This window comes from Pseudophryne corroboree, chromosome 6 (assembly GCF_028390025.1).
Source record: "Pseudophryne corroboree isolate aPseCor3 chromosome 6, aPseCor3.hap2, whole genome shotgun sequence".
NCBI lineage: Eukaryota > Metazoa > Chordata > Amphibia > Anura > Myobatrachidae > Pseudophryne > Pseudophryne corroboree.
The window spans coordinates 428,625,649-428,653,227 of NC_086449.1; the positions used below are offsets into that span (position 1 = coordinate 428,625,649).

The 27,579-nt window shown below is 45.4% G+C and overlaps 1 protein-coding gene across 2 annotated transcripts in view; it reads left to right on the plus strand.

The window, feature by feature from the left end:
• The window catches only part of PUS7 (pseudouridine synthase 7), a 289,815-nt gene that overhangs the window by 172,363 nt on the left and 89,873 nt on the right, over positions 1 to 27,579 (plus strand). For both annotated transcript variants that reach the window (XM_063927033.1, XM_063927034.1), the window contains exons 7-11: positions 5,547 to 5,624; positions 14,335 to 14,463; positions 15,264 to 15,389; positions 15,464 to 15,525; positions 22,509 to 22,669. In XM_063927033.1, the coding sequence (XP_063783103.1) occupies positions 5,547 to 5,624; positions 14,335 to 14,463; positions 15,264 to 15,389; positions 15,464 to 15,525; positions 22,509 to 22,669 (556 nt within the window). The remainder of the gene's footprint in view (positions 1 to 5,546; positions 5,625 to 14,334; positions 14,464 to 15,263; positions 15,390 to 15,463; positions 15,526 to 22,508; positions 22,670 to 27,579) is intronic.

Genomic DNA, 27,579 nt, shown 5'->3' on the forward strand with positions numbered 1-27,579 from the left:
GTTGAAATATCTCACGTGGAAGGTGGTCATGCTATTAGCCTTGGCTTCGGCTAGGCGTGTGTCAGAGTTGGCGGCTTTGTCACATAAAAGCCCCTATCTGGTTTTCCATGCGGATAGAGCAGAATTGCGGACCCGTCCACAATTTCTGCCGAAAGTGGTTTCATCCTTTCATATAAACCAACCTATTGTGGTGCCTGTGGCTACTACTGACTTGGAGGATTCCGAGTTACTTGATGTGGTCAGGGCTTTGAAGTTTTATGTAGCCAGAACGGCTAGGGTCAGGAAAACAGTGTCTTTGTTTATCCTGTATGCTTCCAACAAGCTTGGTGCTCCTGCTTCAAAGCAAACTATTGCTCGCTGGATCTGTAACACGATTCAGCAGGCTCATTCTGTGGCTGGATTGCCGCTGCCAAAATCAGTTAAGGCCCATTCCACTAGGAAGGTGGGCTCTTCTTGGGCGGCTGCCCGAGGGGTCTCGGCATTACAGCTTTGCCGAGCGGCTACTTGGTCAGGTTCAAACACTTTTGCAAAGTTCTACAAGTTTGATACCCTGGCTGAGGAGGACCTTGTGTTTGCTCAATCGGTGCTGCAGAGTCATCCGCACTCTCCCGCCCGTTTGGGAGCTTTGGTATAATCCCCATGGTCCTTACGGAGTCCCCAGCATCCACTAGGACGTTAGAGAAAATAAGATTTTACTTACCGGTAAATCTATTTCTCGTAGTCCATAGTGGATGCTGGGCGCCCGTCCCTAGTGTGGAATTCTTCTGCAATACTTGTATATAGTTATTGCTTCAATAAGGGTTATGTTATGGTTGCATCAGGGTTGACCTGATGCTCTGTTGTTTATCATACTGTTAACTGGTTGTTTTCACTTGTTCTACGGTGTGATTGGTGTGGCTGGTATGAATCTTGCCCTGGATTACCAAAATCCTTTCCTTGTACTGTCAGCTCTTCTGGGCACAGTTTCTCTAACTGAGGTCTGGATGAGGGGCATAGAGGGAGGAGCCAGTGCACACCAGAACCTAAATTCTTTCTTAAAGTGCCCATGTCTCCTGCGGAGCCCGTCTCTCCCCATGGTCCTTACGGAGTCCCCAGCATCCACTACGGACTACGAGAAATAGATTTACCGGTAAGTAAAATCTTATTTTTAGTAATCTGCTCCTAAATTTCCCTAAAACTGCTCCATCCAGAGCATGTGAAAGAGGGAGGGATTAGAAGAGGAAGATGGGCCCTGCTTATGAGATCTGAAAAAATCAGATACCAGGGAGGGGTAATACAGATCGATGAATTGAGAGTAGGGAGTGGGGGGATATGGCCGTTAGGTCGACACAGCTTAGGTCGACAGTCATTAGGTCGACCACTGAAGGTCGACATGAGTTTTTCACTTTTTTTTTTTTTCCTTTTCATTTTTCCATACTTGGCGATCCATGTGGACTACGATTGGAATGGTAACCTGTTCCGAGCGAAGCGGTAGCGGAGCGAGGCACCTTGCCCGAAGCATGGCTAGCGAACCGAGCCATGCGAGGGGACACTGTGCACTAATTCGGGTTCCCGGTCACTTTACAAAGAAAACAACGCCAAAAACGGTCAAAAAACCTCATGTCGACCTTTTTACTGGTTGACCTAGTACATGTCGACCTAATGCCCATGTCGTCCTTCAGTGGTCGACCTAATGACTATCGACCTAAGTTGGGTCGACCCAATGACCCATACCCAGGAGTGGGGGTGACGTTAGAGAGAATAGATGAGTTTTAAGGATCATCTAAATCATTGGAGGCTGGTGGGGTGTCTGATTGGAGCTGTTCCAAGGCAGAGAGGTTTTCATAGTGTGAGGAACATGTGGCTATCAGTTAGTATCGAGCTGGCGGTTGTTGAGCAGAGGGTACATGTGGGAGTGCTGAGTGCACGTTGTTTGGCAGTATATTGGGGGGGGGGGTGCGTGTTTGAAGTTTTTGTAGCATAGTAGTTTGAGTTGGATCCTATATGGGATACTTAATAGATAAAGGGGTATATGCAATTCACAGCGAATCGCGGCAATTTTTCGCCGTTTTTTAATTCGACTCCATTCGCCAGGTGAATTCCGGCAGGTGGCTGCCGGAATTCACCATATTCAATGAAAAACGGGTTCGCCAGAATCGCGGGCGAAAATCGGCCGATTTGGCGGATTTTGCCGCGATTTTAAAAAACGGGAAAAACCCGGGGAAAAAAATGGCGTTGGGGTCCCCCCTCCAAAGCATAACCAGCCTCGGGCTCTTCGAGCTGGTCCTGGTTCTAAAAATGCAGGGGAAAAATTGGGAGGGATCCCCCGTATTTTTAAAACCAGCACCGGGCTCTGCGCCTGGTGCTGGTGCCAAAAATACGGGGGACAAAAAGAGTAGGGGTCCCCCGTATTTTTAACACCAGCATCGGGCTCCACTAGCTGGACAGATAATGCCACAGCCGGGGGTCACTTTTATGCCGTGCCCTGCGGCCGTGGCATTAAATATCCAACTAGTCACCCCTGGCCGGGGTACCCTGGGGGAGTGGGGACCCCTACAATCAAGGGGTCCCCCCCCCCCCCAGCCACCCAAGGGCCAGGGGTGAAGCCCGAGGCTGCCCCCCCCCCCCCCCATCCAATGGGCTGCGGATGGGGGGGCTGATAGCCTTTTGTGATAATAAAAAGATATTGTTTTTTCCAGTAGTACTACAAGTCCCAGCAAGCCTCCCCCGCAAGCTGGTACTTGGAGAACCACAAGTACCAGCATGCGGGAGAAAAACGGGCCCGCTGGTACCTGTAGTACTACTGGGAAAAAAATACCCAAATAAAAACAGTACACACACACCTTGATAGTAAAACTTTATTACACACTACCGACACACACATACTTACCTATGTTGACACGCCGACTGCCACGGTCTCCGACGATCCGAGGTACCTGTGAAAAAATTATACTCACCTTCCAGCGTCCAGAGGTAAATCCAGGTCCAGAGATAATCCACGTACTTGGCAAAAAAAAAAAACGAACACCGATCCACCGGACTAAGAAAGGGGTCCCATGCTTTCACATCAGACCCCTTTCTCCCGAATGCCGGGACATCACGTGACTCCTGTCACTGAAGTCCCTTCAGCCAATCAGGAAGCGCTACTTCCGTGGCACTCACCTGATTGGCTGTGCGCTGTCTGTGTTGTGACAGCGCATCGCAAAGCCGCTCCATTACTTTCAATGGTGGGAACTTTGCGGGTAGCGGGGGGGTTAACCCGCGGTCAGCGGCTGACCGGCGGGTGACCTCACCGCTAGCCGCTAAGTTCCCACCATTGAATATAATGGACGGAGCTGTGCGATGCGCTGTCTGAGTTCAGACAGCGCACAGCCAATCAGGTGAGCGCAACGAAGTTGCGTTTCCTGATTGGCTTTAGAGACCTTTATGTGACAGCTGTCACTGACAGGTCTCATTCGTGGAAAGGGGTCTCATGTGTCAGCATGGGACCCCTTTCAGTCCGGCATGGAGCGGGTGTTCGCTTTGTTTTTTTGCAAAGTACGTGGATGTATCTCTGGACCATGGCTGAGGTGAGTATATTGAACTTTTCTTTTCAGGTATCCGTGGATTCTACATGGAGAAGAGGACCGATGTCGGCGTGTGAACATAGGTAAGTATGTGTGTGTCGACGTATGAAATAAAGTTTTACTGTCGACGGTGTGTGTGTCCTGTTTTTATTTGGGTATTTTTTTCCCAGTAGTACTACAGGTACCAGCGGGCCCGTTTTTCTCCCGCATGCTGGTACTTGTGGTTCTCCAAGTACCAGCTTGCGGGGGAGGCTTGCTGGGACTTGTAGTACTGCTGGAAAAAACAATATTCTTTTTATTATCACAAAAGGCTATCAGCCCCCCCATCCGCAGCCCATTGGATGGGGGGGGACAGCCTCGGGCTTCACCCCTGGCCCTTGGGTGGCTGTGGGGGGGGACCACTTGATTGAAGGGGTCCCCACTCCCCCAGGGTACCCCGGCCAGGGGTGACTAGTTGGATATTTAATGCCACGGCCGCAGGGCACGGCATAAAAGTGACCCCCGGCTGTGGCATTATCTGTCCAGCTAGTGGAGCCCGATGCTGGTGTTAAAAATACGGGGGACCCCTACTCTTTTTGTCCCCCGTATTTTTGGCACCAGCACCAGGCGCAGAGCCCGGTGCTGGTTTTAAAAATACGGGGGATCCCCTGTCAATTTCCCCCCCGCATTTTTAGAACCAGGACCAGCTCGAAGAGCCCGAGGCTGGTTATGCTTTGGAGGGGGGACCCCACGCCATTTTTTTTTAAGGATTTTACCGTTCCAGCAATAAAAAAAAAAAAATGTTTTAAAAAAAATATAAATAATATTTGTGCCTCCCCCAAAAAAAAAAAAGTACCTAATCCCTTCTAATATAAATAGATATGCTATTCCTAAAAAAAAAAAACACCAAAAAAAACATGTTTAAATTTTTTTTTATTGTTTTCACCCTCCAAAGTGTGGCGGATTGAAAAAGACGAATTTGCTGTCTAAAAGCACTGCTGTCGAATTTCCAAACTTGAATTGAATATGCTTTGGTCGAATTGCAGCACTTGTATCATTGCAGAAAAGTCGAATTTGCAAAAATTCGAATTTCAAAAAGTCGAATTTTGAAAGTCCGTTTTTTGGTCGGAAAGCACTGAATTGCATAGGCAAATTTTTTTTGTGGTCGAAAATGACCCGAAATTCGACAGTTTCGGGAATTCGACCGCAATTGCATATACCCCAAAGGGTTTTAAAACATGGGGAAAATATTGGAGAAGAGAGAGAGAAAGACACTTACCACTGTCTTTGAAGTGGGGAGAGGAAAGGTTAAATGGAGGCTGAAAAGCAGGATGATGCAGTTGTTGTTTAAGCAAGTCTTTGTGGATGTGCGTTTAAATCCATACTTTTAACAAATCAATTTCCATTTCAGTTCCTACAGTATTCTTGCTGCTTTTGGGTGATTATTTTGCTTGCATTTGGTACATGGCCAGTACATGCATATACATAATAAGATGAAGAGAAGCCATGTTTTGCAATGCAGATATTCATATTTTTAAAGCTGCTAATTAATGGGTTTCCAACCCTTTTTAAGATGTCTAGAGAAGGGGGAATTTGAGCTTGTGAGTGAATCATAAGCTGAAATAGTGGCTTTTGTTTCATTCTCCCACCCTCCCTCACCCCAGTGATTGCATCACAAGCCAAGGTATTCTGCTGTGACTTACATGCATAAATTCAAGGCAGACAAAAGGCTGAAAAGCTCCAGCTGGTAACAGAATTTGAACTTGTCATATGTGTGCTATGTTTCCCATACATTTATTAAAATGCTTTGGGTCCTTTTGGGCAAATGAATTATATTTATTAAAAATATTAATTTATGAAAGAAAAATATATATTAAAGAGCTACTAGTTTAATGTTTATCCCAAATAGTTTCAAATACTTAAGAGCATTGTAATGAACGAATGTATCCAGCGCAGTTTATATGAAATCCTAACTTATTAATTTCTTTCTTTCTTTATCTTTTTTTTTTTTTTTTTTTACAGGGTTAAGCCCAATATATTTTCCTACATGGGGACCAAAGATAAGAGGGCTATAACTGTTCAAGCAATTGCAGTTCTCAAGTTAGTATTCTGTATTATGCATTCCACTTTTTAATTCAATTAATTTTTTTTTTTTTTTTTTTTTAATCAATTGTAAATGTCCATTGTGCCCCAAGGCAGTCATGAAAATGTTGGTTGTATTGGCACTTATGTCATAGAGGATGTGTCACACAGTAATGGTGGATACTTCATTAGTCAGCTGACCAATTAATATGACCACATACAAGGGTTGTGCAATAAGTTTACGGATACACAAACAATATTATATTTACAAACAAAGTTAACATTACATTTTTTTATTTTTACATGTATTCGCCAGAGGAGTCACAAAGTTGCATGTGCTCAAACCACATGATGAAGCAGCTGGACTAGTACGAAGCAGTTCCGGTGACTCAAAACAAATCCCACATATCTTGCACTTGATTTGTGGGAACACGAAGTCTCAGAGGGCCAGATCAGGGATGTATTGGGGATAACCAAACTCCTGTATGGGTTCATGGGCCAGAAAATCCACCACATTCCTGGACTTGTGGGCAGGTGCATTGTGATGGAGAAGGCACCACAAGCGAGATTTCTTGGTGGTTCCAGATGATTGGTCAACAGTCAGTCATTAGGTTGACAGGAGAAAAAATGGAGAGTAACCAGCGCTTAGGCTATTTAAATTAATTATCATATAGACGGTCTGAAATATAATATCACAATTTTATACATATAAAGGTTTAGTTAACCACATAAAAAAACCATTTCATTCCTATGTCACAGGGCGACAAATTTGTTAAGAGCTTTGATTAACAATCAGATAAAAATAAAATATAGTATAGGTGAAATACTCTTTGTATCATTTGGATTGCCACTTACAAGAAAGTATTTGTAAGTTGCAATCCAAATGATAGTCCTGCTGGACTAGGACCTTGTCTCTGGATATAGTCAGCGTAAATGTGAAGCACTGTGATTTGCTTTCAGGCAGTGTCCCCTCCCAGATTTTTAAGCCAGCTTGCTCTGGCCATGCAGTCAATCTGAAGGTAGATCTTTGATATTTAGCACAACGCTGCAACTTTATCCATATGGAGTTGATGAAGGACCAATATGATATCCAGAGAGTTCGTAAAGTCTTTGGTAAATGGTGGCAAGTCAGCAGAGTACAGGCTTAACGCGTTTCGCTGGGTAATAAGCGCCCAGCTTCTTCAGAAGCATATACTAAAATGTCTCCAGGCAGCCCTTTTTATACCTGGTTAATGGTGAGAATGAGTACACCTGTGTTCAACAATTAAAATATTACAGACAGTCTATTTAGTGTTTCTTAATAATCAGATATGCAATCCCATTTTATAATCACATTTAGATAAAAATACATTGAATTTAATTTATGAATACCTTAAAAACAGCTCCTTATTTCAGTGCTTTTCCTGGTCACGTGATCGTCCCCGATCACGTTATCACAGTCCGCCTATACTGAGCTATAAGGAAGAGATGGCAAACAGTGATCATCTGATCCGATTAGGTTGACAGGCACTTAAGGTTGACAGTGCTAAAGGTCGACAGGTACAAAAATTCCACATGACTTTGGTCGACACAAGTTTTGTCTTGTTGGTTTTTTTGTTTTTTTTTTATTTTATTTACCGTCCACATGGACTACATTTGGGATTATTAACCTGTGCCGAGCACCACATCACCCTTCGGTTCTCTAGTCCGCTATTGGGGAACCCAGTATACTGAAACCTTGCTCAGGACAAGCTGTTTGTGGCCTATCAAGCAGATGGATCCCAATTAGATGCTTATCTCCTTCTCTAACTGGACCATGGTCACCCTGACCTCCTACCTCAACTATGGCTCACATGGCAGCAACGTTCTCCTCTGTGATGGCCGACAGTTTGGCTGCAGTGCTCCTCGTCTTCCAGGGACAATCTTCTGCGCCGCAATTCTGCAAACCACTCAAACACAGTGGTTTGGGATGGCGCTTCCTACCCAAAAGCATCTCGTAGTCTGTCAAAAGTCCTGCTGTCGCAGACCTCTTTAGTTGTGGAAGATCATGGCTTTCCAGTGCCTCTGTTGAGCTCCATAACAAGTTTGTGAAGGAAGTGAACATGCTGACTACTTCTTGTGCAGTGCTACTTATATACGGTTCTTTGCCGTGACTTTTCACAAGAACTTTAGTCGGAGATTATAGTTTACAACCAGACAGTCAGATTGTGTTTCCTCTACCTATGTACTGCACATCCGGGAGCTTATTGCACCCCCTCATATGCATTTTAAAAATGTAGGTTTGCTGGAAGAAAAGTTCTTCATGCAGCTTAAGGTTCAGTCATATATGTTTTACTAATAAGAAAAGGAAAATAATGTTATTTTCTCTAAAGTCCTAGTGGATGCTGGGACTCCGTAAGGACCATGGGGAACAGCGGCTCCGCAGGAGACAGGGCACAAAATAAAAGCTTAAGGATCAGGTGGTGTGCACTGGCTCCTCCCCCCATGACCCCCCTCCAAGCCTCAGTTAGATTTTTGTGCCCGGCCGAGAAGGGTGCAATCTAGGTGGCTCTCCTGAGCTGCTTAGAATAAAAGTTTAGTTTAGGTTTTTTTTATTTTCAGTGAGTCCTGCTGGCAACAGGCTCACTGCATCGTGGGACTAAGGGGAGAAGAAACGGACTCACCTGAGTGCAGAGTGGATCGGGTTTCTTAGGCTACTGGACATTAGCTCCAGAGGGACGATCACAGGTTCAGCCTGGATGGGTCACCGGAGCCGCGCCGCCGTCCCCCTTACAGAGCCAGAAGAGACTAAGAGGTCCGGTGAAATCGGCGGCAGAAGACATCCTGTCTTCAGTCTAAGGTAGCGCACAGCACCGCAGCTGTGCGCCATTGCTCTCAGCACACTTCACACTCCGGTCACTGAGGGTGCAGGGCGCTGGGGGGGAGCGCCCTGAGACGCAATATAACAGTATATACCTTAGGTGGCAAAAAGAATACATCACATATAGCTCCTGGGCTATATGGATGTATTTTAACCCCTGCCATTTCTACACAAAAAAGCGGGAGATAAGGACGTCGTGAAGGGGCGGAGCCTATCTCCTCAGCACACAAGCGCCATTTTCCCTCACAGCTCCGCTGGAAGGACGGCTCCCTGACTCTCCCCTGCAGTCCTGCTTCAGAATCAGGGTAAAAAAGAGAAGGGGGGGCATTTTTGGCAGCAAATAACGATAATAACAGCAGCTATAAGGGAATAACACTTATATAAGGTTATCCCTGTATATATATATAGCGCTGGGTGTGTGCTGGCAGACTCTCCCTCTGTCTCTCCAAAGGGCTAAGTGGGGTCCTGTCCTCTATCAGAGCATTCCCGGTGTGTGTGCTGTGTGTCGGTACGCGTGTGTCGACATGTATGAGGAGGAAAATGGTGTGGAGGCGGAGCAGTTGCCTGTGTTGGTGATGTCACCCCCTAGGGAGTCGACACCTGACTGGATGATTGTATTTAAACAATTAAGTGATAATGTCAGCAATTTGCAAAAAACTGTTGACGACATGAGACAGCCGGCAAATCAATTAGTGCCTGTCCAGGCGTCTCAGACACCGTCAGGGGCGCTAAAACGCCCGTTACCTCAGTGGGTCGACACAGACCCTGACACAGATACTGAGTCTAGTGTCGACGGTGACGAGACAAACGTAATGTCCAGTAGGGCCACACGTTACATGATCACGGCAATGAAAGAGGCATTGAACCTTTCTGACACTACAAGTACCACAAAGAAGGGTATTATGTGGGGTGTGAAAAAACTACCAATAGTTTTTCCTGAGTCAGAGGAAATAAATGAGGTGTGTGATAAAGCGTGGGTTTCCCCCGATTAAAAAACAGCTAATTTCTAAAAAATTATTAGCATTATATCCCTTCCCGCCAGAGGTTAGGGCGCGTTGGGAAACACCCCCTAGGGTAGATAAGGCGCTCACACGTTTATCTAAACAAGTAGCGTTACCGTCTCCTGATACGGCCACCCTCAAAGAACCAGCTGATAGAAGGCTGGAAAATATCCTAAAAAGTATATACACACATACTGGTGTTATACTGCGACCAGCAATCGCCTCAGCCTGGATGTGCAGTGCTGGAGTCGCATGGTCGGATTCCCTGACTGAGAATATTGATACCCTGGATAGGGACAATATTTTGTTAACTATAGAACATTTAAAGGATGCATTACTATATATGCGTGATGCACAGAGGGATATTTGCACCCTGGCATCAAGAGTAAGTGCTATGTCCATCTCTGCCAGAAGAGCGTTATGGACGCGACAGTGGTCAGGGGATGCGGATTCCAAACGGCACATGGAAGTATTGCCGTATAAAGGGGAGGAGTTATTTGGGGCTGGTCTATCGGACCTGGTGGCCACGGCAACGGCTGGAAAATCCACCTTTTTACCCCAGGTCACTTCACATCAGCAGAAAAAGACACCGTCTTTTCAAACTCAGTCCTTTCGTTCCCATAAGTACAAGCGAGCAAAAGGCCACTCTTTTCTGCCCCGGGGCAGAGGAAGAGGAAAAAGACTGCACCATGCAGCCGCTTCCCAGGAGCAGAAGCCCTCCCCTGCTTCTGCCAAGTCTTCAGCATGACGCTGGGGATTTACAAGCAGACTCAGATATGGTGGGGGCCCGTCTCAAGAATTTCAACGCGCAGTGGGCTCACTCGCAAGTGGATCCCTGGATTCTACAGGTAGTATCGCAGGGGTACAAACTGGAATTCGAGGCGTTTCCCCCTCGTCGGTTCCTGAAGTCTGCTTTACCAAAGTCTCCCTCCGACAGGGAGGCAGTTTTGGAAGCCATTCACAAGCTGTATTCCCAGCAGGTGATAATCAAGGTACCCCTCCTGCAACAAGGAAAGGGGTATTATTCCACGCTGTTTGTGGTACCGAAGCCGGACGGCTCGGTGAGACCAATTTTAAATCTGAAATCCTTGAACACTTACATAAAAAGGTTCAAATTCAAGATGGAGTCACTCAGAGCAGTGATAGCGAACCTGGAAGAAGGGGACTATATGGTGTCTCTGGACATCAAAGATGCTTATCTCCACGTCCCAATATACCCTTCTCACCAAGGGTACCTCAGGTTTGTAGTACAAAACTGTCATTATCAGTTTCAGACGCTGCCGTTTGGATTGTCCACGGCACCTCGGGTCTTTACCAAGGTAATGGCCGAAATTATGATTCTTCTACGAAGAAAAGGCATTTTAATTATCCCTTACTTGGACGATCTCCTGATAAGGGCAAGATCCAGGGAACAGTTAGAAGTCGGAGTAGCACTATCTCAGGTAGTGTTACGTCAGCACGGGTGGATTCTAAATATTCCAAAATCGCAGCTGATTCCAACGACACGTCTACTGTTCCTAGGAATGATTCTGGACACAGTCCAGAAGAAGGTGTTTCTCCCGGAGGAGAAGGCCAGGGAGTTATCCGAGCTAGTCAGGAACCTCCTAAAACCAGGCCAGGTCTCAGTGCATCAGTGCACGAGGGTCCTGGGAAAAATGGTGGCTTCTTACGAAGCGATTCCATTCGGAAGATTCCATGCAAGAACGTTTCAGTGGGATCTACTGGACAAATGGTCCGGATCGCATCTGCAGATGCATCAGCGGATAACCCTGTCGCCAAGGACAAGGGTGTCTCTCCTGTGGTGGCTGCAGAGTGCTCATCTACTAGAGGGCCGCAGATTTGGCATTCAGGATTGGATCCTGGTAACCACGGATGCCAGCCTGAGAGGCTGGGGAGCAGTCACACAGGGAAAAAATTTCCAGGGCTTGTGGTCAAGCATGGAAACATCTCTTCATATAAACATTCTGGAACTAAGGGCCATTTACAATGCCCTAAGTCAAGCAAAACCTCTGCTTCAGGGTCAGGCGGTGTTGATCCAATCGGACAACATCACGTCAGTCGCCCACGTAAACAGACAGGGCGGCACGAGAAGCAGGAGGGCAATGGCAGAAGCTGCAAGGATTCTTCGCTGGGCGGAAAATCATGTGATAGCACTGTCAGCAGTGTTCATTCCGGGAGTGGACAACTGGGAAGCAGACTTCCTCAGCAGACACGACCTTCACCCGGGAGAGTGGGGACTTCACCCAGAAGTCTTCCACCTGATTGTAAACCGTTGGGAAAAACCAAAGGTGGACATGATGGCGTCACGTCTAAACAAAAAACTGGACAGATATTGCGCCAGGTCAAGGGACCCTCAGGCAATAGCAGTGGACGCTCTGGTAACGCCGTGGGTGTACCAGTCAGTGTATGTGTTCCCTCCTCTGCCTCTCATACCAAAAGTACTGAGAATCATAAGAAGGAGAGGAGTAAGAACTATACTCGTGGTTCCGGATTGGCCAAGAAGGACTTGGTACCCGGAACTTCAAGAGATGCTCACGGACGAACCGTGGCCTCTACCTCTAAGAAAGGACCTGCTACTGCAGGGGCCTTGTCTGTTCCAAGACTTACCGCGGCTGCGTTTGACGGCATGGCGGTTGAACGCCGGATCCTGAGGGAAAAAGGCATTCCAGAAGAAGTCATTCCTACTCTGGTCAAAGCCAGGAAGGACGTAACCGCAAAACATTATCACCGCATTTGGCGTAAATATGTTGCGTGGTGTGAGGCCGAGAGGGCCCCTACAGAGGAATTTCAACTGGGTCGTTTCCTTCATTTCCTGCAAACAGGACTGTCTATGGTCCTAAAATTAGGGTCCATTAAGGTTCAAATTTCGGCCCTGTCGATTTTCTTCCAGAAAGAACTGGCTTCAGTACCTGAAGTTCAGACATTTGTAAAAGGGGTGCTGCACATACAGCCTCCTTTTGTGCCTCCAGTGGCACCTTGGGATTTCAATGTGGTGTTGAGTTTTCTAAAGTCACATTGGTTTGAACCACTTTCCACTGTGGACTTAAAATATCTCACATGGAAGGTGTCGATGCTGTTAGCCTTGGCTTCAGCCAGGCGTGTGTCAGAATTGGCGGCTTTATCATATAAAAGCCCTTACTTAATTTTTCATTCTGACAGGGCGGAATTGAGGACTCGTCCTCAATTTCTACCTAAGGTGGTTTCTGCATTTCACATGAACCAACCTATTGTGGTACCTGCGGCTACCAGGGACTTAGAGGACTCTAAGTTGCTTGACGTTGTCAGGGCCTTGAAAATATATGTTTCCAGGACGGCTGGAGTCAGAAAATCTGACTCGCTGTTTATCCTGTATGCACCCAACAAGCTGGGTGCTCCTGCTTCTAAGCAGACGATTGCTCGTTGGATTTGTAGTACAATTCAGCTTGCACATTCTGTGGCAGGATTGCCACTGCCAAAATCAGTAAAAGCCCATTCCACAAGGAAAGTGGGCTCATCTTGGGCGGCTGCCCGAGGGGTCTCGGCTTTACAACTTTGCCGAGCAGCTACTTGGTCAGGGGCAAACACGTTTGCTAAATTCTACAAATTTGATACCCTGGCTAAGGAGGACCTGGAGTTCTCTCATTCGGTGCTGCAGAGTCATCCGCACTCTCCCGCCCGTTTGGGAGCTTTGGTATAATCCCCATGGTCCTTACGGAGTCCCAGCATCCACTAGGACGTCAGAGAAAATAAGATTTTACTTACCGATAAATCTATTTCTCGTAGTCCGTAGTGGATGCTGGGTGCCCATCCCTAGTGCGGATTGTCTGCAATACTTGTATATAGTTATTGTTACAAAAATTCGGGTTATTATTGTTGTGAGCCATCTTTTCGGAGGCTCCTTTGCGTTTATCATACTGTTAACTGGGTTCAGATCACAAGTTGTACGGTGTGATTGGTGTGGCTGGTATGAGTCTTACCCGGGATTCAATATCCTTCCTTATTATGTACGCTCGTCCGGGCACAGTATCCTAACTGAGGCTTGGAGGGGGGTCATGGGGGGAGGAGCCAGTGCACACCACCTGATCCTTAAGCTTTTATTTTGTGCCCTGTCTCCTGCGGAGCCGCTGTTCCCCATGGTCCTTACGGAGTCCCAGCATCCACTACGGACTACGAGAAATAGATTTATCGGTAAGTAAAATCTTATTTTATATAGTACATAATTAAAAAGTATGCAAAGAAAAGTCCAGCACTCAACTTCTAAATGCTGGTCAACTTGTCTTGATTGTAATGCATGTCTGCTCTACATACAGCACATATACATTAGCAAGACAATTTGACTAGCATTTAGAAGTTTGGCACTAGACTTCTTTTTATATCTATTGTCGTAAGGTTGGATACTGTCTGTCCCAGCTGCTCCTTTTTATTAAGGGTATCGGACAATGAGCACTGGCGATTTCCCAACGAGTCTGCCTTATGTTCTAAAGTAGAGGTTCCCAAACACTGTCCTCAAGCACACTAACCGACCCAGTTTTAAGGATCACAATACTTGAAGACAGGTGACTTGATTAGTACCTTAGTTATTTTGCTTTAACAATCTGTTCTTGAGCCTGGATATCCTTAAAACCTGGACTGTTAATGTATCTTGTGGACCAAGGTTGGGAAACACTGTTTAAAGGAACAATCATTTGAAAGGCAAAACTAACAATGGGATCTCGCCATTGCTAAACATCTCGAGATCCCTCCGCAGAGTTGATTTGCATGCAGCTTTGAATCTGGCCTAGTATATTCTGTTTTTCTTGCTGAAACTTGCCTTGGTTGACTAGCTGACCCTTTCAATTGCTGAGAAGTGGTTTGTAATATTCTTTGCAAAGCTCAATGCATTAAATACTGCTTATACAATCTTGTTTAGAATTACAGCACAGAGGCTGGCACACTTAAACAAATGTTTGATGAACTTCAAATTGGGAAACTTTACGTACCAGACGAATCCACTGAAATTGGGGGAGCTTCAAGGAAATCATTTCACAGTAATTTTAAGGTTTGACCATCTAGTAAAATGTATTGCTATTTGTTAATATTATTTGTATTTTAGATAGAGCACAAGAGGAAAGTACTGTTTTTGTCCATGAACCTTGTAAGGCTTTTAGATTCGGTGTCTCTGCACTTCAGAAAACCAGTCAATTACATATATGCAGTATCACTAATTGTCTAATAGTAACTACAGTAGTGTCACGTAAAAGGAACTATTCCCATAAAATAAATAATATATTTAGAGCACTGTTCTACTATAATTAATAAAGTTGCCATGGATGAAATATTTACTTCAGCTTTCTCAGGTCGCTGGAATCCATCCCGCATCATTGGTTAATGATGCCACATGTAGCCAAGTACTCTTACAAAGGCATGGTTTAGTTTCTTTATGCCTCCTTCACAATCTTCACTATAGTGACATTAAAATTATAAATATGTCTTACTGTTTTAGAATATATTCTACATTTGTCTTTTTAATCATTCAATTTTGTCTGTGCTTGACTGATAGTCATAGCCCCAAACGGAATATTTATTTCAGGAATATAGTCATTACATTAATTAGTTTAAAAAATAGGTTTATTTTGCCTCAAAACTGCTGCCATTGGCTTTTTAAATCTAGTTGCTATATCCTTATATCCCCGCAGTCGCACTGGTGCTAGCAAATTGCAGGCTATTACGTTTGTGTGACAACAAGTTGTATAGGCCAGAGATTTTTACCTGAATTTTTTTTTTTATACAATTTTTTTTTTTTTTTTTTTAATCGAGTGTCTATATGATCTACGTGTGTGTGTGTTTTTGATTTGGCAGAAATATCAGCGGGACAACGGAACAAGTGGAGCAAGCCATGACATCTCTCAGGAATACTGGATTTATAAATTATTATGGCATGCAGAGATTTGGAACTACAGCTGTACCTACTTACCAGGTAGGAAGGTAAGTTGTACCATTTCTTAACTACTGGTTTTGTTTGAGAAATTGCAAAACTGACACCATCATTTTTATTATAGAGCTATCCTTCAGAGCAACTGGAATGAAATGATAGACCTAATATTAAAGCCAAGACCAGGAGGTATGGAATATTGGAAACCAAATTACCCATGGTAATTTTACTCTTGAATGCTGCTGAGATGAAGGCAGACCCAGTAGTAAACTATAATGACCTACAGTAATCATTTGCAAAACTACGTATTTTTTCAAGTTGCACATTTCCAGCCAGTTATTGTAGGCTGATTCTGCTTGCACTTCCATAAGCTGCAAGCAAAATCACTTACCCCGCCAATTGAATCCTGCTATTTGTATCTCAAGCACAGTCACCAAGGGCTGCTATATCAATAGCATTTGGCAGAAATATATAAATATATATAAATCTATATATAGTAATTTGAGAGTTTAGAATGGTCCCTCTAATTTGGTGCTCTATTCTCTCATGTCACCCTCCATTCTCTGCCATTATGATCATGGAGGAAGAGACACCATTCATATCTGGTAACACTGCATATGTGCGTCACTGAGTTATAGGCGAGCACATTCCAGTTAGTTTGTTTTTTATACGTGAATTTGAAATGTAATTTTCTCTGACGTCCTAAGTGGATGCTGGGACTCCGTAAGGACCATGGGGAATAGCGGCTCCGCAGGAGACTGGGCACAACTAAAGAAAGCTTTAGGACTACCTGGTGTGCACTGGCTCCTCCCTCTATGACCCTCCTCCAGACCTCAGTTAGAATTTTGTGCCCGGCTGAGCTGGATGCACACTACTAAGCTCCTAGAAAAAGAAAGTTTATTTTAGGTTTTTTATTTTCAGTGAGATCTGCTGGCAACAGACTCACTGCTACGAGGGACTAAGGGGAGAGAAGCGAACCTACCTGCTTGCAGCTAGCTTGGGCTTCTAAGGCTACTGGACACCATTAGCTCCAGAGGGATCGAACACAGGGCCGACCTCGATCGTCAGTTCCCGGAGCCGCGCCGCCGTCCCCCTTACAGAGCCAGAAGCAAGAAGAGTCCTGGAAATCGACGGCAGAAGACTTCGGTCTTCAAACAAGGTAGCGCACAGCACTGCAGCTGTGCGCCATTGCTTCCCATGCACACCTCACACTCCGGTCACTGATGGGTGCAGGGCGCTGGGGGGGGGGTGCCCTGGGCTGCAATATTAAGTACCTTGGCTGGCAAAAAAACACATAATATAGTCATAGAGACTATATATGTGTAAAATACCCCTGCCAGATATACATAGAAAAAAGCTGGAGAAGTCCGCCGAAAAAGGGGCGGGGCTGTCTCCCTCAGCACACTGGCGCCATTTTCCCTCACAGCTCCGCTGGAAGGATTGCTCCAAGGCTCTCCCCTTCAGTTTCCAGACTACATAGGGTAAAAAAGAGAGGGGGGGCACTAAATTTAGGCGCAATATTGTGTATACAAGCAGCTATTGGGAAAAATCACTCAGTTATAGTGTTAATCCCTGCATTATATAGCGCTGTTGGTGTGTGCTGGCATACTCTCTCTCTGTCTCCCCAAAGGGCTTTGTGGGGTCCTGTCCTCAGTCAGAGCATTCCCTGTGTGTGTGCGGTGTGTCGGTACGGCTGTGTCGACATGTTTGATGAGGATGCTTATGTGGAGGCGGAGCAAGTGCCGATAAATGTGATGTCACCCCCCTGCGGGGCCGACACCTGAGTGGATGGACTTGTGGAAGGAATTACGTGAAAGTGTCAGCTCCTTACATAAAAGGTTTGACGACATATCAGATGTGGGACAGCCGGCTTCTCAGCTTGTGCCTGCCCAGCTGTCTCAAAAGCCATCAGGGGCTCTTAAACGCCCGCTACCTCAGATGGCAGACATAGATGTCGACACGGATACTGAATCCAGTGTCGACGACGATGAGACAAATGTACATTCCAATAGGGCCACACGTTACATGATTGAGGCAATGAAAAATGTGTTGCACATTTCTGATATTACCCCAGGAACCACAAAAAAGGGTATTATGTTTGGGGAGAAAAAACTACCAGTGGTTTTTCCCCCATCTGAGGAATTAAATGAGGTGTGTGAAGAAGCGTGGGCTTCCCCCGATAAGAAACTGTTAATTTCTAAAAGGTTACTAATGGCGTACCCTTTCCCGCCAGAGGATAGGTCACGTTGGGAAACATCCCCTAGGGTGGATAAAGCGCTCACACGTCTGTCAAAGGCACTACCGTCTCCGGACACGGCCGCCCTAAAGGAGCCTGCTGATAGGAAGCAGGAGGCTATCCTGAAGTCTGAATATACACACGCAGGTATTATACTGAGACCAGCTATTGCTTCAGCATGGATGTGCAGTGCTGCAGCTGCGTGGTCAGATTCCCTGTCGGAAAATATTGATAACCTAGACAGGGACACTATATTGCTATCCATAGAGCATATAAATGACGCAGTCTTATACATGAGAGATGCACAGAGGGATATTTGCCGGCTGGCATCTAAAATAAGTGCAATGTCCATTTCTGCCAGGAGAGGATTATGGACTCTGCAGTGGACGGGTGATGCAGATTCTAAAAGGCACATGGAAGTTTTGCCTTATAAGGGTGAGGAGTTGTTTGGGGATGGTCTCTCGGACCTCGTTTCCACAGCAACAGCTGGGAAGTCAGCATTTTTACCCCATGTTCCCTCACAGCCAAAGAAAGCACCGTATTATCAGGTACAGTCCTTTCGGCCCCATAAAGGCAAGCGGGTTAAAGGCGCGTCCTTTCTGCCCAGAGGCAGAGGTAGAGGGAAAAAGCTGCAGCATACAGCCAGTTCCCAGGAGCAAAAGTCCTCCCCCGCTTCCTCCAAGTCCACCGCATGACGCTGGGGCTCCACAGGCGGAGCCAGGTACGGTGGGGGCCCATCTCAAAAACTTCAGCAATCAGTGGGCTCGCTCACGGGTGGATCCCTGGATCCTTCAAGTAGTATCTCAGGGGTACAAGCTGGAATTCGAGACGTCCCCCCCCCGCCGTTTCCTCAAATCTGCCTTCCCAACAACTCCCTCAGGCAGGGAGGCAGTGCTAGAGGCAATTCACAAGCTGTATTCCCAGCAGGTGATAGTCAAGGTGCCCCTCCTTCAACAAGGACGGGGTTACTATTCCACAATGTTTGTGCTACCGAAACCGGACGGTTCGGTGAGACCCATTTTAAATTTGAAATCCTTGAACACATATATAAAAAAATTCAAGTTCAAGATGGAATCGCTCAGGGCGGTTATTTCAAGCCTGGACGAGGGGGATTGCATGGTATCACTGGACATCAAGGATGCTTACCTGCATGTCCCCATTTACCATCATCACCAGGAGTACCTCAGATTTGTGGTACAGGATTGTCATTACCAATTCCAGATGTTGCCGTTTGGTCTGTCCACGGCACCGAGGGTATTTACCAAGGTAATGGCCGAAATGATGATACTCCTTCGAAAAAAGGGAGTTTTTAATTATCCCGTACTTGGACGATCTCCTGATAAAGGCGAGGTCCAGGGAGCAGTTGTTGGTCGGGGTAGCACTATCTCGGGAGGTGCTACAACAGCACGGTTGGATTCTAAATATTCCAAAGTCACAGCTGGTCCCTACGACACATCTACTGTTCCTGGGGATGGTTCTGGACACAGAACAGAAGAAAGTGTTTCTCCCGGAGGAGAAAGCCAAGGAGCTGTCATCTCTAGTCAGAGACCTCCTGAAACCAAAACAGGTATCGGTGCATCACTGCACACGAGTCCTGGGAAAAATGGTAGCTTCTTACGAAGCAAAATTCCATTTGGCAGGTTCCATGCAAGAACCTTTCAGTGGGACCTCTTGGACAAGTGGTCGGAATCGCATCTTCAGATGCATCGGCTGATACCCTGGTCCTTGGAGACAGGGTTATCTCTACTGTGGTGGCTGCAGAGTGCTCATCTTCAAGAGGGCCGCAGATTCGGCATACAGGACTGGGTCCTGGTAACCACGGATGCCAGCCTTCGAGGCTGGGGGGGCAGTCACACAGGGAAGAAACTTCCAAGGACTATGGTCAAGTCAGGAGACTTCCCTACACATAAATATTCTGGAACTGAGGGCCATTTACAATGCCCTAAGTCAGGCAAAACCCCTGCTTCAAAACCAGCCGGTACTGATCCAGTCAGACAACATCACGGCAGTCGCCCATGTACAGGTTGAGTATCCCATATCCAAATATTCCGAAATACGGAATATTCCGAAATACGGAATTTTTTTTAGTGAGTGTGAGATAGTGAAACCTTTTTTTGATGGCTCAATGTACACAAACTTTGTTTAATACACAAAGTTATTAAAAATATTGTATTAAATGAACTTCAGATTGTGTGTATAAGGTGTATATGAAACATAAATGAATTGTGTGACTGTACACACACTTTGTTTAATGCACAAAGTTATAAAAAATATTGGCTAAAATAACCTTCAGGCTGTGTGTATAAGGTGTATATGAAACATAAATGCATTCTGTGCTTAGATTTAGGTCCCATCACCATGATATCTCATTATGGTATGCAATTATTCCAAAATACGGAAAAATCCGATATCCAAAATACCTCTGGTCCCAAGCATTTTGGATAAGGGATACTCAACCTGTAAACCGACAGGGCGGCACAAGAAGCAGGACGGCGATGGCAGAAGCCACAAGGATTCTCCGATGGGCGGAAAATCACGTGTTAGCACTGTCAGCCGTGTTCATTCCGGGAGTGGACAACTGGGAAGCAGACTTTCTCAGCAGGCACGACCTCCACCCGGGAGAGTGGGGACTTCATACAGAAGTCTTCCTACTGATTGTAAACCGTTGGGAAAGGCCACAGGTGGGCATGATGGCGTCCCGCCTAAACAAAAAGCTAGAAAGATATTGCGCCAGGTCAAGAGACCCTCAGGCGATAGCTGTGGACGCTCTAGTGACACCGTGGGTGTACCGGTCGGTTTGTGTGTTCCCTCCTCTTCCTCTCATACCCAAGGTACTGAGGATAATAAGGAGAAGAGGAGTAAGAACTATACTCATTGTTCCGGATTGGCCAAGAAGAGCTTGGTACCCGGAACTTCAAGAAATGATCTCAGAGGACCCATGGCCTCTGCCGCACAGACAGGACCTGCTGCAGCAGGGGCCCTGTCTGTTCCAAGACTTACCGCGGCTGCGTTTGACGGCATGGCGGTTGAACACCGGATCCTGAAGGAAAAGGGCATTCCGGAGGAAGTCATTCCTACGCTGATTAAAGCTAGGAAAGAAGTGACCGCAAACCATTATCACCGCATTTGGCGAAAATATGTTGCGTGGTGTGAGGCCAGGAAGGCCCCAACGGAGGAATTTCAGCTGGGCCGTTTTCTGCACTTCCTACAGTCAGGGGTGACTATGGGCCTAAAATTGGGTGCCATTAAGGTCCAGATTTCGGTTCTATCGATTTTCTTCCAGAGAGAACTGGCTTCACTACCTGAAGTTCAGACTTTTGTTAAGGGAGTGCTGCATATTCAGCCCCCTTTTGTGCCTCCAGTGGCACCTTGGGATCTCAACGTGGTGTTGGATTTCCTAAAGTCACATTGGTTTGAGCCACTTAAAACCGTGGAATTAAAATATCTCACGTGGAAAGTGGTCATGCTGTTGGCCTTGGCTTCTGCCAGGCGTGTGTCAGAATTGGCGGCTTTGTCATGTAAAAGCCCTTATCTGATTTTCCATATGGATAGGGCAGAATTGAGGACTCGTCCCCAGTTTCTCCCTAAGGTGGTATCAGCCTTTCATTTGAACCAACCTATCGTGGTGCCTGCGGCTACTAAAGACTGGGAGGCTTCCAAGTTGTTGGACGTAGTCAGGGCCCTGAAAATTTATGTTTCCAGGACAGCTAGTGTCAGGAAAACTGACTCGTTTATCCTGTATGCACCCAACAAGCTGGGTGCTCCTGCTTCAAAGCAGACTATTGCTCGCTGGATCTGTAGTACGATTCATCTTGCACATTCTGCGGCTGGACTGCCGCATCCTAAATCAGTGAAAGCCCATTCCACGAGGAAGGTGGGCTCTTCTTGGGCGGCTGCCTGAAGGGTCTCGGCTCTACAACTTTGCCGAGCAGCTACTTGGTCGGGGTCAAACACATTTGCTAAATTCTACAAGTTTGACACCCTGGCTGAGGAGGACCTAGAGTTTGCCCATTCGGTGCTGCAGAGTCATCCGCACTCTCCCGCCCGTTTGGGAGCTTTGGTATAATCCCCATGGTCCTTACGGAGTCCCAGCATCCACTTAGGACGTCAGAGAAAATAAGAATTTACTCACCGGTAAATCTATTTCTCGTAGTCCGTAGTGGATGCTGGGCGCCCGTCCCAAGTGCGGATTGTCTGCAATACTTGTATATAGTTATTGTTTAACTAAAGGGTTATTGTTGAGCCATCTGTTGAGAGGCTCAGTTATTGTTCATACTGTTAACTGGGTATAGTATCACGAGTTATACGGTGTGACTGGTATGAGTCTTACCCGGGATTCAAAATCCTTCCTTATTGTGTCAGCTCTTCCGGGCACAGTATCCTAACTGAGGTCTGGAGGAGGGTCATAGAGGGAGGAGCCAGTGCACACCAGGTAGTCCTAAAGCTTTCTTTAGTTGTGCCCAGTCTCCTGCGGAGCCGCTATTCCCCATGGTCCTTACGGAGTCCCAGCATCCACTACGGACTACGAGAAATAGATTTACCGGTGAGTAAAATCTTATTTTTTTCCTCATTGTTTTAATAATAGATGAGCCACAGTTTAATTACAGGTATTTTTATAGATATTTTGCCATTGTGTATAGCGTGAAATAGATATCTACTGATAATTAACGATTGCTCTTTCTGGCAATGATTTTGTCTAATTTGTCATCATAACTGATGAGCTCAAATCTATAAATACATTTTTAAAGCAATGTATGTTGAAAATTGTCAAGACAAGGTACAAATTCACTTTTTTTTTTTTTTTTTATTTGTTTAAATTGTTTACGGCCTCATGATCAGCTTGAAAAAATTGGAATACTTTAATTCACTATACATTTTACAGTACTCTATGTGCATTCAAGTTTCAGAATCTCATGATAAAATGATTTCTTTGCAGCCGAAAAAGGATATTTAGTTCAGTGCAGAGAAGAGTGGGCAAAGACAAAGAACCCAGATGCTGCTCTCCGGAAACTGCCTGTTAAGAGATGTTTAGAAGGTCAGCTGCTTCGTGGGCTTTCAAAGTATGGACTGAAAAACATTGTGTCAGCATTTGGCATAGTGAGTACATGTGTAATGTCTGACTTGACTTGTGAAATGAAACGCTGAATGCTATTAGCACAAGAATGAAGTACAATAGTGTTGGTTATTGTACGTGTATGTGTGTGTGAATAGAACACCTTTCATATTGGATAATACCACATTATGGATAGCCATGTCATCTTGCTCTTTTTTTGCGGTTAATGTAAAAGTCACCAAAGTAGTATTATTTTTTTTCATGGGTCCCTAATACTGGCTTCTCACTCTTAATGGCGATTGTGACTTTTAGTGCCTCTCGGAGTGGAGTGTTTTTTCTCCAACAGGCACTTTTTAATTTAAATTTTCTTTGGAGCTGTTCTCCAGTAGCTGGGGATGCCTGGAGCGTTATGATAGCCTCTGGCTGCAGGTGGTGACTGGGATTGGTTTGCGAGGCAGTTATGCAAGTAGCCCAAGGAGGCTGAGTTTCAGCACTCACTAGGCAAAAGAAGCTGATGCTGTCATTACTCAGTGCTTGTCCATGGAGGGATGTGTCATCCCTTTAGCACCTCTTCCCTGGAGTACTTTCCTAGTTGGGCATGTTCATCAAAACAGACACTAAAGCCAATTTTGGGAGGCGCGAACAGTAGCTTTTTTTTTCCCCTTCCAGTCTGTAGAGAGGTAGTGGTGAGATGTACTGTGGTGCTGAGTTTTCTGTGGGCTCTGCCTTGTTTCTTTAGCATCCATAAGGGATATTGGGGAATCTAGTACGATGGGGTATAGAGCCAGTGTACTTTAAATTTCTTCAACTGGGTCTGCTGGCTCCTCCCCTCTATGCCCCCTCCCACAGGCCGTTTAGAAAAAAGTTCCCTCAGGAGAGGATGCACATCTCTGCAGCTCCAGAGACTTTTCTTCAATATCTTTTAAACTTTTATTATTTTCGGTATGCTGTCTAGGCAACAGCATACCTGCACCGTGCGAGTTAAAGGCACGGGGGGTGGTTGCCGGCCGTATGAGTTGCAGAGCCGCTTCCCCGCTGCAGGACCACTGAGAAATAGTATGAGGCTGCAATCCCTAGGGTTGATGTCAGCAGTGGTGAGTCAGATGCTCTCCTGGTCGCCCGTACCCCCAGTTCATGACCAGTTTCCTTCGAGTCTCCCGCCGTGAACTGTTTCCCGCTTCCGTCTCAGACGCTGTACACGAAGGGGACCCAGTCGCAGCATAGGCGGCTGTGTGACGGGAGCGTCTCTGTTCACTATAGGTTCATAGTGTGTCAGTGTACACTAGTAGCGTCTGGATCCACTCAGCGTTCGCTAATGTATTTATCGGTCCTGCAAGCAAGGTTCGTCTCCCTGTATCCCACTCTACTGAGTACGGGTAATACAGCACTAAGTCTCTATCTACCTTTTTGAGTACGAATAGTTAGATAAGTGTCTATTGCATATGAGTCTGTATACTATTACTGTTTCTTTCGCTGTACGTCTGCATACTGTAGATCTGTTTAAACATAATTCAGTAATATTTCTCCTACATACTTGAAATGTAGTTGTAGTTGATGTGCTCATATTGCTTATTATACTAATGCTGACTTTAATATATATTCTGTCAGTTTTTTCCTATTTCGATCCTCAATGCTGGTGCATGGGTAGGGTCGGATTGTAGGTCACTTTAAAAAGCTTTAAGTGATTACAGTGACAAATTGTGTAGTACACTGTGGAATTGTTGATTATCATATCTAAGAGCGGCAAAGGTGAGGAAAATACACTCACAGCAACACCAACACTAACATCATGTTTGTGTTGCAAAGCTGTGTTAACCTCTCAGGATCTGGTTCAGGATGGTTTGTGTGCAAATTGTTTTAATTTTCACCAGGGTCTCTTGAAAAATACAAGGCAGATTCAGGTGCAGGTTGATCCACCTTGGGCTATGTTTGCACAGACATTATCAAGTATAGCTTAACAGATAATTCCTCCAACTCCTGTACCAGGGATAGGTTACACGATTAACCCTTACATGCAGCTTCCCACCTGCTGTTTATCACTTCCAGCAGCAACCTCTCAAAAGAAACAGGCTGATAAGCCAGTGGTAAGTAAATCTTCATCCTCACAGGCTACACATGTTTCTGATGAGGATTCATCAGAGGATGAAAGCTCAATAAACTTTGCTTCGGCATACGAAGAGGAGGAAGGAAGGTCTCAGCTCAGTGGATACAGCGGAGTTAATTAAAGCAATGAAAGCCATTCTTTAGAGGATTCAGCAGAGCCTGTGTTAAAAACCAAGGCACCTGTGTTTAAACGTCCCAAAACAGTTAATAGACCCTACACACTGGGCGATAATCCTCAAAGATATGAACGATCTCGTTCATTAATGAACGCGATACCGTTCATATCTTTGAATGTGGAGGCACCAGCGATTAACGATGCGTGGCCCCGCGCTTGTTCATCGCTGGTGCCCCGTCGGCTGTGCATACAGGCTAATATGGACGATCTCGTCCATATTTGCCTGCACTTCTGTGGAGCCGGGTGATGGGGGGAGTGAAGAAACTTCACTTCCCCCGTCACTGCCCCCCCCCGCCGCCCGGTCGCCTGTTGGCCGTATCTGCCGTCGGGCAGCTCGGCGGCGGATCATTAAATGTCTAGGGCCCTTTAGACTGAGTTTCCAGGGTTAGATCAGCTGACTGAAATCATGGAAGAGGCTTGGGCTACGCCCAATAAGTTTAGAATTCCTAAAAATGGAATTCCAATTATCCTCTTCCAGCTGGGGATTGTTTAAAAAGGGAGGTGGCTCCTAAAGTAGATACGCATGTGATTCGATTAGTGCGAAAATCTACATTACCTTTGCCTTCAACATCAATAAATGATGTCACGGATAGGAGATGGATGGTTTTTTAAAAACTATTTTTTTCCTGTCTGGGGTCAGTCATGGCTTCAGCTTGGATGGCAAAGGCAGTGGCTGCCTGGGCTGATGCATTGGAGGGGAATTTTTCAATAGCGTCTAGAGAGCAAAAATCCCATATAGCACATATAAAACAGGCGGCAATGTTCTTGGAAGTAGCAGCATTGGATATGGGTACTATTGCCTGCAGGGCATCGGCTTCAACTATCGCTGCTCGCAGAGCATTTTGGCTACGTACATGGAAAGCTGATTCAGAATCTAAGAAGGTTTTGGAATCTTTGCCTTTTTCTGGAGATATTCTTTTTGGTAAAGAATTGACGGATATTTTGGAGCCAGAAGCAGACTCCAAGAATGTAAAGTTTCCTTCCACATACAATTTCAAACCTAAAGTACCGGCTTTTCGGCCCTTTCGGTCTCAAGGAAAAGCTAAAGGAAAAAGTGATGGCAGGCAGTCCCAATACATCAAGTCTGGTAAGACTTAAAAGCATTGGGCTACCAGAGGACCGGGAGGTAAAACAGATAATAAGCCATCAGCCTGATCCCAGGGTGGTGGACCGACTTCTTCAGTTTGCACAGATCTGGCAGCAGTCTACAACAAAACAGAGAAGAAATCTTTCTTGCGCTTATACTAAGAGGCAGCCTTCAATCCCGCAAGAGAAACCTTCACCGTGGTTTCAACATAAATCGCAAAACACAGAAAGCGTGAGAAAAAGTGGCGCGACTAAGCACTTCTAGAGACGTGTATTAAGGTTAGCTTACACGATGGATTGATACAGTAATCCAAACTTCAGATAAATAACAATACACCTTTCATATATATGGATACTAAAAAGACGACAAAAGGACACAAAACATAATGTAATCCAATTAAACCAAATGGTATATCTTTTATTGGTTACTGGTCCCACTCGCATGTGGGACCAGATGGTATATTTGCATGTAGAAACTATAGACTTTGTATATGACTGTTTCCACTTCATGAAGATGCAAAACGTGAATACTCCAATGGGCACTTAAAATAAGAAATAGCAATAGTGCAATACCGTCTGTGTGGGATTTAAAGACTATATTTTAATAAAAACACTCACAAACACAGGTTAAAAACCAACATGGAAACAAAGAGGTGTTGCATGGACATCAGGGACTACAGGAGACAACAGCCAGCAGCATAGATGTATAGTCACCACAAGTCCCGGTTACTTGGGGATGCCCCCACGCTGTCAGATATATCCTCCGAATCCCCAGTCAGTCCAGCACGAACAGTCCCGGCTTAAGCGCTTTCGGATAATAAATCCTTCATCAGAAGCGTGATGGGACATGCACGCTCACAGCCTTAAATAGCAGCCTAATTCTAAACTGAAAAACAGCTGTGGATCGTCCGGCTGAACAAGTCCGTGGCGCAGGAAATGACGTTTGCGTTCCACTCCCGTCCCGGAAGCCGTATTACCGGAAATCACGTATGCGGGTCAGCAATGGGCGTACTATGCGTTCCATTCAGTTCTATTAGCGATCCACATTCGGTTTCTAGTCCATGACTCCAAAGGAGCCCATAAATAGCTCCACATATAAAAAACATAATAAAGATAATATAGAATTATACAAAACCGCAAGAATATCGATATTCAAACCACCTCAGTTAAAAGATGAAAAGAATAAAAAGTAAAACGGGCAGAAAGATGTTCACTTTAAGACCAGAGAAGAGATACACTATTTAAATAATTAAAAAAATTAAAACTATCAACATAAAAACCATTTGAGTTCGAAATCGGTATTAAGACCTGCAGGTACTAGGGTTTTTAGTTTATAAATCCACTTCATCTCAGTTTTGGATAATGCAATGTCAATTTCCTTATTGCGTGGGGTAAGATTAACAGTTTGGATACCCCAAAAGGATTTAAAGTGGCAGGGTTTGCATGCATGTATCAATTTATAATGTCTGGAAACTGTATGAGTGTCTAATCCCTTTTTAACATTATAGATATGTTTGGACAATCTTGTTTTCAGGTTCCTACCCGTCTTACCAACATATATTAGACCGCAATCACACTCCAATGCATAAA